This window comes from Anguilla rostrata, chromosome 9 (assembly GCF_018555375.3).
Source record: "Anguilla rostrata isolate EN2019 chromosome 9, ASM1855537v3, whole genome shotgun sequence".
NCBI classification, from domain to species: domain Eukaryota; kingdom Metazoa; phylum Chordata; class Actinopteri; order Anguilliformes; family Anguillidae; genus Anguilla; species Anguilla rostrata.
Window position 1 is genome coordinate 5755435 of NC_057941.1, and position 14299 is coordinate 5769733.

Genomic DNA, 14299 nt, shown 5'->3' on the forward strand with positions numbered 1-14299 from the left:
GCCATTTTAAAATCTGCATAAATTGCAGAATACAGATTTCTATCTTATGCTTGACTTAAAAATGAACTAGGGTAATATTGAACATGATAGGTCACAAACCAAAAAAGATAAAATACGTTTGTGCCAATCCAATCTTAATAGAACAAGTAACTAAAGAAAGTTTATCTGGGAGATGCAGTTTGCTCACTCATGCACCTCCTGCTGACATAGCATCAGGACATAATGTAGCTCACCATACAACAACAATTATCCCTGTCCCTGTCATTTCTGTGTTAACACCTGTCTCTGATTATTTTGCATTATTCTTGAATATTTACATTCCTGTCTGAAAAAAAGGATTCTTTCTTTTATCTGATGCTCACTCAAGGTCAAGTACTAGGAGGGTAGAGGCTTGCATTGTGGTTTGTGTAGTGTGGTTTGTTTAGTAGGCTTTGTCTGAAAGGAATACGCTATTTATTCTGTTTGCATATTGTTGGAAAAACTATCATATTGATCGTAGAGTAGTTCCTGAAGCACAGAATCCATGGTATAATATCGTAACTCTGATTTGTATTCTTTAACAAATTTTTATCTCTGTTTTTTTGACTGGACCGCAACAGTGGGGCCAGCCCTACAAACACGAATGTCTGTGACTGAGCGACTGAGTGATGAAGTTACACCATTGGTCGGCCGAGTTATAAAGTTACCAGTCAGTTTCCTGCCATACAGCTATGAAGCATGGAGAGGGGATAGTCTGTGTAATAACTCTGCTATGTAAAAATAAAAAACAATGGCAAATAGAATATGTTGACTGCTGGAGCAGCCTCTGGGCTATTGTGCTGTGATCTTTGCATTGTTTTGTTTTTTTACAGAAATAATGGGTGGATTGGGTGGAGGGTGTTCCACATTGACAGGATGTACATGAAACATACTCTCCAGTCTCTTGGGATTCCCAGGTTGGTGGTGGCAAAGGGCTGCGTCACAGGTACGCAAACGGAAACATTATGTTTGAAACTCATTTATTATGTACAACCATTACCTTCTGTAAAAGTTGCAGCCATCTACCTTAGCTGAGTCTTCTTGCACATTCAGCCTTTTAAAACTGAGCCTGTTTGACTGATAAGTTTGAGCATTACAGCATTTGAGCACAAATATTTTTCAGACAGATGGCTCACAGGTCCCCCCCCCCCACCCCCACCCCCAGAATGAAATTTCCTTGGTAGATGGGCCACCTCATTTGACATGGCAATGACCCTTGCTGCGGTGATATGAAATCCTCCAGCAATCTCTGGGACCACGCCTTGCACATAGAAGCGGAAGGGCTCAGTGGTATTGTTCTCAGTGCATGAATCACATTGTGTATTTTTCTGTTAAACATTAATCCAGCAGGGAGGACTTTGTTCCCAGTTTATAGAAGGCAGAAGTGAAATGTGCATGCACCTGGTACACATGATCCATTCTGCCATTTGGATTGAATGTAAGGAGAACATGGATCATTTTGGGTAAAATGGAGTTTACAGTATGGCCCATTTTATGAAGTCCCAAAACCATTGAGGTAAGCAAATAAGATAAATATAATGCAGCTGTCTACCACTTCATCAGCACCTGTTTAACCTATATGGGGAACAAACGTAGCTTACACAGCTTTGAAATTCTCAAAATTGAATTGATTATATTGAAATAGAAGGCTTTGGCTTTAAAAAAATGTTGATATATAGAAAATTTAACCAAATGTTGAAGACTGTTCATTGGGAAGTTAAAGATTCATGTGTATGTATATTATATTTTAATACATTTTATATTCATTTTTGTACATAAGGAGTGTCTTGAGATTTTCAATCTCAAGAAATCAAAGAACTGCTGAAGGCAAGCATGATAAAGATTCTGTACTGAAGTTGTGTGCCCCTTATAGACCCTTATGGAAAAGGATTATATTGAAATAAAATATATTAACAAGATATGGACCGATATTGCAACACTTTAAAATTTTTCAATTTTTGCATTAGAAATTATTGAAGTTATTGACTTGTCAGGCCAATGTCTAGTTATTTTTCCTATCCTTTGGTTTTCACTATGTTGTAAACCTATTTCCATGCGCATTGCCAGTTCATTCTTACATTGCATGGGTCCTGTTCTTGTTCATAACGCTACAGAATTATAGCAGCATATTACACTTCCATGTTTGGTATTAACTGAGCAGTTTTGCTTTCATTGGTTGCTGCCCATTGAATGACGGAGGCTGGTAAACACTTGAGTCACATGTATGTAATAGCGCAAGAGCACTCACGTGAATTCAAATGTGTCAGCCTGGGACCACAGTTGAAAGAAACCTGAGCATTGAAGGTAAATAATGCTTGACGTTGAAGGAAGGGTAGGGCTATGTTTGTCTGAATTATCCGTAGAGAAAGAAGAACAGTCTGTGTGCCTTTATTGTCTTGAACACTCCTAAGAGAAAAATGCGGAAATGTACTGGTGGTCTGGACCAGGGATTTCTTTAGCCTGATATATACCTTTTTACCATCGGAGAACCTATCCTCTCCCTAACTGGAAGAATAAAAGGTTGAAATTGCCTCTTATTCCACACTGAATCTGTAATTTCTATGTTGTGAAAATAACATCTCATTAAAAACACCTTTTCAACATACAGAAATTACTCACACTTACATAGCACTGTCTATATGTCATTCATTCAGACTGGCTAAATCTAGGTCTACCATTAAATGTATTGATATCAAAATGATGCCAAGTTACTATACTACAAACAATATAGGCTATCTTGCCTCACAGAAATTAAATAAGCTATATTCCAAAGCAATGCTACCCAATGTCTCCTAAATTGTTTCAAGTCACTTAACCCTGTGTGTACAAGCATATAGTAGATGAACAGGCCAAACATATGTGTGGATAGGTTTTGTGTTTGCATCCAATGTTTTTATTGGTTGATGTACGATAAATGACCAATGGGGAGACATATTCTTTGTGGGCTTGCAGCATTTCTGGCAGGAAAAGAAGAAGTAGGAGAAAACACAAAATCCCCTTAGTTTGAGGCTTTATTGTTCAGGCATGTGAAGTTGTTTATGAATTCTGCCTGTTGAAATAGGGTCAGAATGTACAGAAATTAATGTTTTTAAGGGCTGAGAGTCTGTGGCTGTTGCGGTTTTTCTGTGGAGAACCCTGAAAAGTGCCAAACTCTCGGTGCTGTATAGGTATGGTGCATGCCTTGCCAAGGCGTAACTTGGCTAGGTGGCATACCTTCCACCCCAATCTATCCACTTGCCCCTCATATTTAACAAAACATTAAATTAAATAGTGAAATAATCAGTCTTCAAGTGGTTTGATTCCATACTTCTAACAGACAATAATGTTTTTTTAAGTAATCACTTCAACAACAGCACAAACAAATTTTGAGTATTACTGAGTTTATGGAAACTTAACATGCCATATCATTTCCCAGAGTATTCTGTCGCAGCTACAAAAGCTCAATATGGTTGTTGCACCTGTTGGGCTTACCACTATTTCTTTGTCTTGTTTCAGCTTTGAACATTGACAGGAGTGTTTCCTGGAAAACATGGACATTGTGTTCCTAGCATTCTTTTTGCTAACTGCATTTGAAGGTGATGTCAGCCTAATTGGAAGTCATGGTCACATCATACTTTGTCCACATGGTCACTGTGAAAGAGGAGCTTAAACCTCTCTGATTAGTGAAACATATTTTTTTTAGCTATTCACTGACAGATTGCTTTATTATTTTCCCTGAATCCATTTACCTTTCTAGTGTCATTTCCACTGTCACTGACAAAAGACAGGAGTGCATTTTTTTTTTTAATTATATAACCCTGTGAAATCTGATTTGTCTTTCGTATGTTATCAGGAGTGATTGCTCAGGTGCAGCTGGAACCAAAAACATCTGCGGTCCTTCGTGGAACAGATGCCAGGTTTAACTGCAGCCTGAGTCAATCTAACTGGGTGGCCATGACGTGGTCATTGAATAGCAGCGTTGTGCTGACTATCTCCAAAATGTTTGGTGTCCTCGAGAACAGTGACCGCTACACTGCTTTCAATTACACGACTGACCAGAGCCACAAGTGGGAGTTTGTCCTAAGGAACACGCAATGGAATGAATCCGGTGTTGTGACCTGTGACGTCCAAAATATTGACCGCAAAATGGCCTCTTTGTCTGTACAAGGTTAGTACATTGTTGAATTTCATCACACACGTGTAAGTGTATACCTGTGAAAACATTTTCTTTCTGCATGTTCCTACACTTACCAAATCACACATTTATGTTATAATACATTCTGGTGGCGAGGGAGTAGAGAGGGTTTTGAAAAAATGTTACTTTTTTTGCACATACTTCATGGCTAGAGTAAAGGCCTAGCAGTGTCAATCTTAAATTGAAGTTTCCTCAAAGAACAGTTCAAGTGTTTCCACACAAGCACTACTATTTGACTGAGGAACATAAATTATTTTCTTAGGCTTTAATAAATATCATACTTCAGGCTGTAGTAACACACGCACATGACCGATGCACATGGACTGCACAGGGCATGTTCAGTCAGGAAAGTCTTGCTGCAGCTGACCAACAATCGGCTAAATCAATCACACTTCCACGTGTTTCCATAATCAACCAATCACATACACACAACATATTTTCTAATATCCATCCAATCTTGTGCTCACATCAGTGGAGCGCCTTCTTGGACCAACCACTCCAGTGCTGTTGATAGCCTGCACTGCTTTTGCACAGAAATATGGCCAAGAACAGTCGCTGCTCAAAGAACTATTGCTTTAAACTGCTAGTGAGTGAATAAATGTAAAGGCAATCAGATACAATGGTAAAAATGATTTGTAAATGATTTTATTTTATCATGAGGTGTTATTTAGTTTGATATCATTTTAACACTTCAATAGTTAATTGCCTTTTATTTAATCCAACAAATAAGAGTTCTATTTTCTGGCCGGCGCCTGGTGAGTTGCGAGCAGTAGCACTGGCAAAATGGTACTTTTGCCATATATTTTGATGTGCCTGAGCGGTTTGGTGATTTCGTGCACCAAATTGGGAGGGGAGCCGCTGCTGGGGGCGTATCAGTCAATATCACATTGCAGCTCATAATTTTTGGGACTTTCTAGTCTGTCATTTGTAGCATTAACCACTCGCCTGCCCAGACCACATCTATGATGGATGGATGGATATAAGAAAATATGTTGTGTGTATGTGATTGGTTGATTATTGATTGATTGATTGATTTAGCCGATTGTTGGTCGGCTGCAGCAAGACTTTCCTGACTGAACATGCCCTGTGCAGTCCATGTGCATCGGGCCATGTGCAGCGGATGTCACAGGCCATCATTTGGTGGATTGGTAGTTTCATGGCTTTACCATGTAATGCCTGCAGGTTTCACAGTCTATTCAAGAGACAATCGATTCGTGGATCATATGCTGTCAGATCTGACAGATTTGAGATTTTGTGTGCTGTGTTCTGAAGCAGCCAAGTAAATAAAACGGGCCTCTTCAATCAGGAAAGTTCATTGTGTCAGGGGGTGGGTTGCATAATTTCACATAATTTAGCACTTTATGGTGGAACTTCAGAAGCTTATGCATAGAAATTGGATTTGTTCCTTAGTTTGGGACTTCGGATTTTAGGTCAGTGAGCTTATCAACAAACCGTGTCTTTCATTGTGCTGGGTGGATGAAGAGGGCCATGATTCAAAACCCATAGTAGACCCTAGCGCTATTATACAAAAAGAAATGATGCACTAGTGCGATTTAAAAATGTGTAAACGGAAGCATTTGTTCATATCCAGAGAGCGGGACTGTGACCATCACTAGTGGGAATGTGACCGCCAAGCGGAATCAGCCAGTCACAATTCGCTGCCTCGCCCGCGGCTGGTTCCCAGAACCCGATCTGACGTGGACATTGGGTGGAATATCTGTCAATCGGGACAAGTACAACACCAGCACCGAGGCCTTGGGAGGGCTGTTCAACTCAGCCAGCACACTGACGCTCCTGGCCAACGACAGTGCTCCTGTGGAGTGCCGGGCCACGGTGCCTGCCTTGGCTGCGCCTCGAACGAGCACCATTTTCCTGACGACCGGTGAGAAACCTATGCCATTTTAGCTTGAGTCCTCCCCCTAATCCATTTGCAGTCCGGAGAATATGCAGTCAGCTCACTGGGAGATACACATTTTCAACGGAAGCTCAGTAAAGGAAACAATATGAACTTCGCTTTTCTGAGACTATGTAGGAGTAAGCAGAATAGTGAGAATAATGTAACTTTAAAAATGACTAATTTCTCCCCTACAGTCTGGATGTGCGAAAATATCATTCTTGTAGAACTATGAATGAGCCATCTATAACTATGACAATCTTGGACACTTAACTGTTTGCTCTGCTCTCACTAAATTTGTGGAAAGACAATAATGCACAGTTGTAAATGAATTCCTCTGAAAACTTGAAGCCATCACTCTTAATACCTTTTCTAGTCTTATTTTATATTTTATTTTTTAACATCCTGTTATTTACTATATTCTATTAACCATGTATCTGTATCTGTTCCTCTGTTTGGCCCTCTTCCATGCTGCTCCTATTTTCATGTTAATTTATTCACATACTTTGTTTTAATGTGTCCCATAAGCTGTTGTTTGTGTTATTATTTTTTTTTTTTATGTGTGTAAAGCACTTCGTAACTTTGCTTTTGAAAAGTGCTATACAAATAAATTTTATTATTATTATTATTATTATTATTATTATTATTAAGTTGCAGATACAGCTGAGAAGGACCAGACCGTGTTAATAGCGACCGTTGTATCGGTTGTTGCCGTCGCGTTGTTGGTGTTGCTCATTATTGGAATCATTTTCTGCTACAAAAGAAGAAAAGTTACAAGTAAGGTTGTTTTTTTCCACAGAGTATTTATTTATTGCCTCCATCTCATCTTTCAAATGTACACAATTTATTAAAGTTTAATAATAAATTTAAAAAAAGTTAAACTGCAATGGTGCACATTAACATGTATTAAAAAAAATAAAAAATTTCTAATTTGCTGACCCATGTTTTGCATTACCTGTCCTGAAAAAAAGCAAATATCACCGAGAGACGGGTGACCAGAGAGAGCATTCTAGAAAGGGACTGTATAAATAGCTCCCAAATCAATTTCTGAGGAGTTTAAAGGTTCATATAAGTGTTATAAATAAAAATACTGATATTAGGCTGGTGATATGCCTTGTTTGGGTCATGAAAAACATCCCAGTACTGTTGTTTCTGTTTTAGAATCCAGCTACGAGGAGGAAGTAAGGTAAGGGATACAGCTGACAGCTGGTGCTTTGGACAGTAGAAATGTCTTCCAATAAAAAAGCCCCACTAATCGGTGAAATCGGTGTCTCTGGTTGAAGCAGCTAATCATCCCTGCAACTCTGTGAAGGGAAAATCAATACATCAGATTCAGATTCAATCAGATTAAAATGTGGTTATTCTAAATCAGATTAGTCTAAAGTTTAATTTGAAAATAGCATTTTAGAGAATGCTATTTTTTTTGATGCTGGCATATAATTGGGCTATAAGAGATTATCATTTAATTGGGATAACCCGTATATAGACCTGTCAGAGTTTCTATAATATCTAAGTTTCTATAACACCATAATATCTATAATCAAACAATTTGCAGGTGGTTAAAATGCAGATCCTCATTTTTATACATTTGGTTTCACCATATAGAAACCAAATGTATAAATGTATATTTGTACATAACCCCCCTGTCCTGTAGGATTAGTTTGGAGGCTTTTGCTTGAATGTGAGCAGATCAGATGCTTCTGTACACTCCAGAATTCATTCTGCTGCTGCTATCAGCAGTTATAAAGTCAGTGATGACAAGTAGCCAGGATCTGTGGCAGCCACACATGCCCAGACCATAACACCCCTACCACGTTTCATGAGGGAGGGTGGATTGGATCTTGGGCAGTTCTTTTTGGCCTCCAGACTCTGCTCTTGGCATCACCATGATAGAAGAGAATATTGGTCTCATCTGTCCACAAGACCTTTCTCAAGAACTCTGCAGACTGTTTTAGGTAACCAAATTTAGCAAATTGTAACTTGGCCATCCTGTTTTTGCAGTTAACTGGTAGTTTGCATCTGACACTTCAAACTGAAGTGTTAAATGCCAATCTTACAGTAAATTGACCAGTCATTTAGAACATATTTGCTAGGGTGGTCAATTACATGGGAATAGTTTAATCCAGAAGGCTAGATCTCAACACTTTGATAGCCAATAGAGGGATAAAATGGTTTCTATTTGCTACTAAGGCAGGTACAATGTTAACTGCTAGAGCTGAACACTGAAATTAGATTTCCCAGTTGACCTCCTTATTCTAGAATGAACCGGCATCCCAAATGTAAGAATGCTTTGATTTCCCCAGGAGAACAAGATCTCTGAGTGAGAGGAATGCATCTGAGGTTGTGCAGGGGAAGGATAACATGGCATACTTGCCAGATGGTAGTAAACGGGGTAAGGAGTGCTTATATTTATTCATTTTTACTTGTTTAATATTTATACATCGAAAGACAAATTATAAATGTGTAGTCACTGGGTCAAATTCAGGTAAATAATTAAGTGAACGAGTCTGTGTCCTGCAGTGAAAAGAAAGGCAGATAAATCAGAAAAAATGAAAGAGAATACAAAGCAGACTACTGTAGCTTAATGGTGGAGGGAATAGGAGAAAGGGATATAGTAGAAAATCATGCACTAAATGAAACAAGCAGAGGAGGTGAGGATTAAAAAAGAAAATAGTGCTATGGGTACAGTGGTGTGCACTGTGGGCTTTCCTTTAACTGTCTACTTAGTGGGCTTTGCTTCTTTGGACAAACCATGAGAAATGCTTTTATTTCAGGCAATCTTTTATTTGAAAAAAGAACATTTAGCAGACATCAATGTATTACATTACAGGCATTTAGCAGACGCTCTTATCCAGAGCGACTTACACAACTTTTACATAGCATTTTACATTGTATCCATTTATACAGCTGGATATATACTGAAGCAATTCCGGTTAAGTACCTTGCTCAAGGGCGCAACGGCAGTGTCCTTACCCGGGAATCGAACCTACGACCTTTCGGTTACAAGCCCAGTTCCTTACCCGCTGTGCTACACTCCTTCCGTGACCATGTCCGTCAATGTAACGTTCAACAGCCCAAGTGACATGGTTGGTAACTAAGATACTAACAGTGGACGGTAAATTGTGCATTTATTTTTCAGCAGATGTCGCCCCCAGCGAATTCAACGACAGCGGCATTGCCCGGACAAACTCGCACCACTCTCCAGAGGTAATGAAAGAGCCCGCCTTATTATTGCAGCTGTGTTGCGGCAGTATTATTCAGCTCGCTTTGCGTAGCACTGCAGACAGCCAGTATTGATGACTGAACACTAGACCGAACAGTGCAGACATAATGAACAGACTGAGTGCGAATGTTCCTACTTGCTGCTTAAAGGCGCTTTTTTTTTTTTCTGGGGTGGCTGTTAGTAATAAAACAAAGCCGAGGACACAAAATGGTCACCAGACATATGTATTTTAAAATGTATTAAATGTATTAAATAGTACTACATATTTACCACTGTGATATTTTTAGTTATAAATTGAGTTGATTAATACAGAGGTAATTTGGATATTTGGATACTCAAGGATTGCTTTGAACTGTGTCACGTTCCAGTGGTCGCAGAGTGAAATGCAATGGGTACATCAATTGCATTAAAAGTGTGTATTTCATTTAATTGGCGCAAAACCAGACACTGACACATTGCAAATCAATGCAGTACAAAAATACAATAACAGTGATTGTTTAGCATTTTTTTCACATTCTGGGCAATACCCTATGCTCACAGAGTGAAATGCAGTAGACACATGATTATATTTAATTGTGGCATAAAACTGTATTGTATTTCAGTACGACTGTTTTTGGGAGAGCATGCATGAAATACAATGAAATACGCTTTTCGTTTTTAATTATGACACGAAAAATGCGCATCATATAAAATTCAAACACAGATATGTATGTGTCACTATAGGGGTTGCATTTATCAGTCACAAAAATGTTCCATTAGGCCTCACCTCACGGTAATTTGGTTTTACTGAAGTCAGACAGAGTCCCTAGGGTAACCGGTACATTAGTTCCACCAGGCATCCACAGGATGCAGGCTGTTGTCTGTAAGAGGTACGCCTCCCCTCTGATTGGCACCAGAGGACGCACTGGAGGAAGAACATTTGTTTCAGCTGCAGAACCTGTGAGGTGTGTAGATGTGGGTGGCACAGTGGTAATTGCTGAGGCATAACTGGAGATTCTAAACTGGGTATAAAATAAAAGATAAAAACTTGGAACGTACCCCAAAAATAATGACAAACTTTACTATTGTACATTTTTAACCACTGAAACTTCTTGTGGGTGTAGTCGGAAACTCAGTGGGAAAATTACCCCCCCCCCCCCTTCCCAGATTATGATGTGAAATTCAAGGCTTCATCTCCTACGTGGACCTATGGTAGGCCTTCTATCGCTTAAATTAAAGTTTTATATCTTTTTTCATCTAGATGCCTGATGTTCTTTACAACAGTAACCACACAGCCAATGCGTACGACCCCGCCCCTGACCATGGAACTCTCGGGAGCAAGAAACACAGACATGCCACCATTGTGTAAAAGAATTCTGCAAAACAGGAATGTGATGTGCTTTGTATTCACTCCTATTAATGTGACTGATGTAACTGAAAAGGACACTTCTCCAATAGAATAACTGATTTGTGTATTTTAAAGAATGACTATATTGAGATACGGATGGTATAGAATATAAAGATGCAAAAAGTGACTTAGTCCTGTTCTGAATAAGGAGTGATGGGCGGAGCACTGCCTAAATCAGTTGCTTGATGTGTACAGTTTACGTGCTTCATGAATATTTTATATTAATTAATAATTTAAGTAATTTATTAGACATTTACTAAAAACTGTAGGCAATTTGTACTTCAGACATTACTTTTGCAATTTACCACAAGGTGGCATATAGGTTTTCAAAGAGCTCAAATCAACACATGCGGTGGTACTGTGAAAAAACTGTTCAGGAGAACAGACTTATGCAGCTATTCTGGAGCTCTCTGCAATACAATCTGATAATGCTTTTTTTATTGAGTCAGCTTTCATCCTGTGAGGCACCAAACATGGTCGACTGTTTTTCAAATAATGGGAGCTCCAGAGCTTCATGAATCCTGATGGTAAACTTATTCTCCCCAGACATGTCTCTACCCACACTATGGACCATATCATAAAACCATTACCAGGATCAAGGTCTGATAGAACAGCGGGCAATGCTCACTGCATTGTCTTCTAATGGATATATATAAAGGGTCCTTCAACTATGTATTCCTGAGGGCTTGCTTCATTTTTAATATGCCGTATGTGGGACAAATATTTTCCATCTGCCTTTTATAAAACAACGATTGAATGAGACATATACTCTATATGGCCAAAGGTATGTGGACAACTGACATCCAACATCTCATCCAAAAGTATGGGCATTGATCTGGAGTTGGTCCACCCTTTGCTGCGATAACAATCTCCACCCTTCTGGGAAGGCTTTATACTAGATGTTGGAGCATTGCTGCAGGGATTAGCTTCCGTTCAGCCAGAAGAGCATTAGTGAGGTCGAGCACTCGATTAGGCCTGGCTTGCAGTTGGCTTTCCAGTTGATCCCAAAGGTGTTGGATGGGGTTGAAGTCAGGGCTCTGTACAGGCCAGTCAAGTTATTCCAAACCATTCTTGACGAAACCATTTCTGTATGGACCTCACCGTGTGCCCGGGGGCATTGTCATGCTGAAACAAGAAGGCTTCCCTAAACTGATGGGGGAAGCACAGAATCATCTAGAATGTGATTGAATGCTGTAGCATAAAGATTTGCCTTCAGTGGAACTACGGGGCCTAGCCCAAACCATGAAAAACAGCCCCAGACCAAGGGGTGTCCAGATACGTTTGGTCATATAGAGCATGTATGTAAACAAGTACAAAAAAGTAGATGACTTCAAAATATGAATGATTATTTATTTATTTATAATTCTTTCAATAGCGGGAGGTTTACAGATGCAGACCTTATCATTGTAAAAAGTTTATATTCATTCACATTTTGTTGGCAGTGTACCATTGGTGTAAAATAAAGCAGGGCTAAATGAGAATGAAGTTCATTTATAAGCCGTGTGATCCTAATAATGATTAATATAGCATATAATAGCAATGCACTGGTCTTTCCTCTTCTATTGAACAAAAACATGTATATACTGCACATAAAAACACATTAAAGAATTTGATTTTATTTCAAATGTATTGTTTTTTTATTGTTTTATTAATATTATGGGTCTTATTGTAGATATCCAATAACATTTAATGACAGTGACAGTGATGTCATTAAATAAATTTTCATTTGACAGTTTTGGGTATTTTATTGTTCTGTAGAGATGTTTGTGGACTGCAGCTGATGCCATTTTGCAAGACTTTGTGAACTTACATAGTTTATATATATTATATAGTTTGTGGATCTTATGACAGTGACACATTTGGTTTCAGACTACTGACTAATTGTCCAAAGCTCAGTGTTTAAATCCACCCTATGCCCAGTACCCTTCGAAGACTATTCAGCTTTCTGTTAGATTTTGCACAGGCAGATAGGGACCGAAGTCGCTGGTTGGTTTGCGGTACGTTTCCCTTACCCATTCCCCACTCATTTCCCGTATCATGTGTGCACCCATTAAAACAAAGGAACAATGAACCAAGTTGGGTTGAATGGCCTGTTCTCAAAATAACTTTCTTACGTTCTTTATGCTCTTTCCTTTCAACTGCTGGCTGTGCAACAAATTGCCCCTCGGGGATAATAAAGATTACCTTACCTTTTCTTAAAATTTAACAAGGGATTAGCACCTCAGATGTATTCTGCGAAAGTTCAAAGTCCCTATTTTCTTTCTTTAAAAACAGTGTTTCACTGGTTTTAAAGCTGGGTAACTGTATTGCAGAGTGTTCCCTGTGAAAGCTGTAAATTCCCTTGATTTTGTACTGTAGAAGTTTGAATATAAATATTTTTTACATCAAAACATATCAGTTTTTTGTGGCCAGAAAGGGTGAGTAGCAAGAAAGGCTAAACTTGAATAATATTTTCTGGGAAAACTGAATAGCTTGGACAGGCATTAAACATGTTCCAACCAGATACAAGTAATACATGGTAGTTATTGTACTGGAAAATCTTACAGTAACATAGCAGTCATGTATTGAATGGTGAATGATCACACTCACTTGAACAAAATAACCAAACTACTCCTGAAGCCAACCAAGCATTTTCCATTTTCCAGATGATAATCAATCTGTAGTCTGTTTATGAAAGATGGCATCTCTGATCATTAGCTTTTAAAACATGTTCTCTGTCCCAGCTTAGCCGTAGCTTTACATATAAACAATTATAAATGAGGTTTACATTGCTGGTCAATGTCATTTCTTATTGGTGAATGTGTTCTTCCCTGAGTCAAAATGGAATGCTATGAAGACTAGCACTCTAATCTTAGTTCTAGCATGGAGGCTTTCCTTTAAAGGTTGAGTAGCATATTTCGAGTGGCATACGGAGTAATATTTGGGCAACGTCCATCCATCCAATTCCTAACCATTTATTCCAGATCAGGGTTGCGGTGGCAACAGGGCAATCAGTGGAGCCCATAAGTCCATTCTCCCCTGATATTTTCCTTCAGCTCTTTCTGGGGACCCCAAGGTGATCCCAGGCCAGCTGGTCGATATGATATAATCTCTCCAGCATATCCTATAGGTTTGCCCCTGGGCCTCCTCCCCAGTGGCCATGCGCAGAACACCTCTGAAGGGAGGTGCCCAGGAGGCAGCCTTATCAGATACCTGAACCACCTCAACTGACTCCTTTCAATGCAGAAGAGCAGCGGCTCTACTTCAGGGTCCTCTCAGGCGGCTGAGCTCCTCACCCCATCAAGAGGAGTAAGTCCCACCACCCAATGGAGAAACTACATTTCAGTCACTTGTATTCACGATCTCACTCTTTTGGTTACTATACCCATATCTTGTGACCATAGGTGAAAGTAGGGATGACGTGCAACATAATTTGTTCAATACAAACAAATGAAATAGCTGTAAAATATTTTTACAAGAATTCAACCAACTCCATACTTTTAAAATACATTTCTATTGGTTACAGAGAAAGACATCCATAATACATCAAGGAAAATGTTTTTTTTTTTTTTTTTGTCAGATTGTGTGGATTTTAAAGCAACCAAATGTGTATGGTATGCATTA

General features: G+C 39.1%; 1 protein-coding gene across 4 annotated transcripts; it reads left to right on the forward strand.

Annotated features, from left to right (window-relative positions):
* Positions 1-1374: 1374 nt before the first annotated feature.
* On the forward strand, positions 1375-12314 carry igsf5a (immunoglobulin superfamily, member 5a). 4 transcript variants are annotated; one of them, XM_064349942.1, is made up of 9 exons: positions 1375-1534; positions 3514-3593; positions 3851-4165; positions 5784-6074; positions 6744-6863; positions 7248-7272; positions 8390-8478; positions 9226-9293; positions 10550-12314. In XM_064349942.1, the coding sequence occupies exons 2-9, from the start codon at positions 3548-3550 to the stop codon at positions 10655-10657; spliced, it is 1062 nt and encodes a 353-aa protein (XP_064206012.1). In that variant the 5' UTR covers positions 1375-1534; positions 3514-3547; the 3' UTR covers positions 10658-12314. The 4 variants fall into 4 exon arrangements, with proteins under 4 accessions (XP_064206012.1, XP_064206009.1, XP_064206011.1 ...); XM_064349939.1 differs by having other exon boundaries at positions 1376-1534; positions 6738-6863; XM_064349941.1 differs by having other exon boundaries at positions 1377-1534; positions 6738-6863; positions 9229-9293.
* The last annotated feature ends 1985 nt before the right edge of the window (positions 12315-14299 follow it).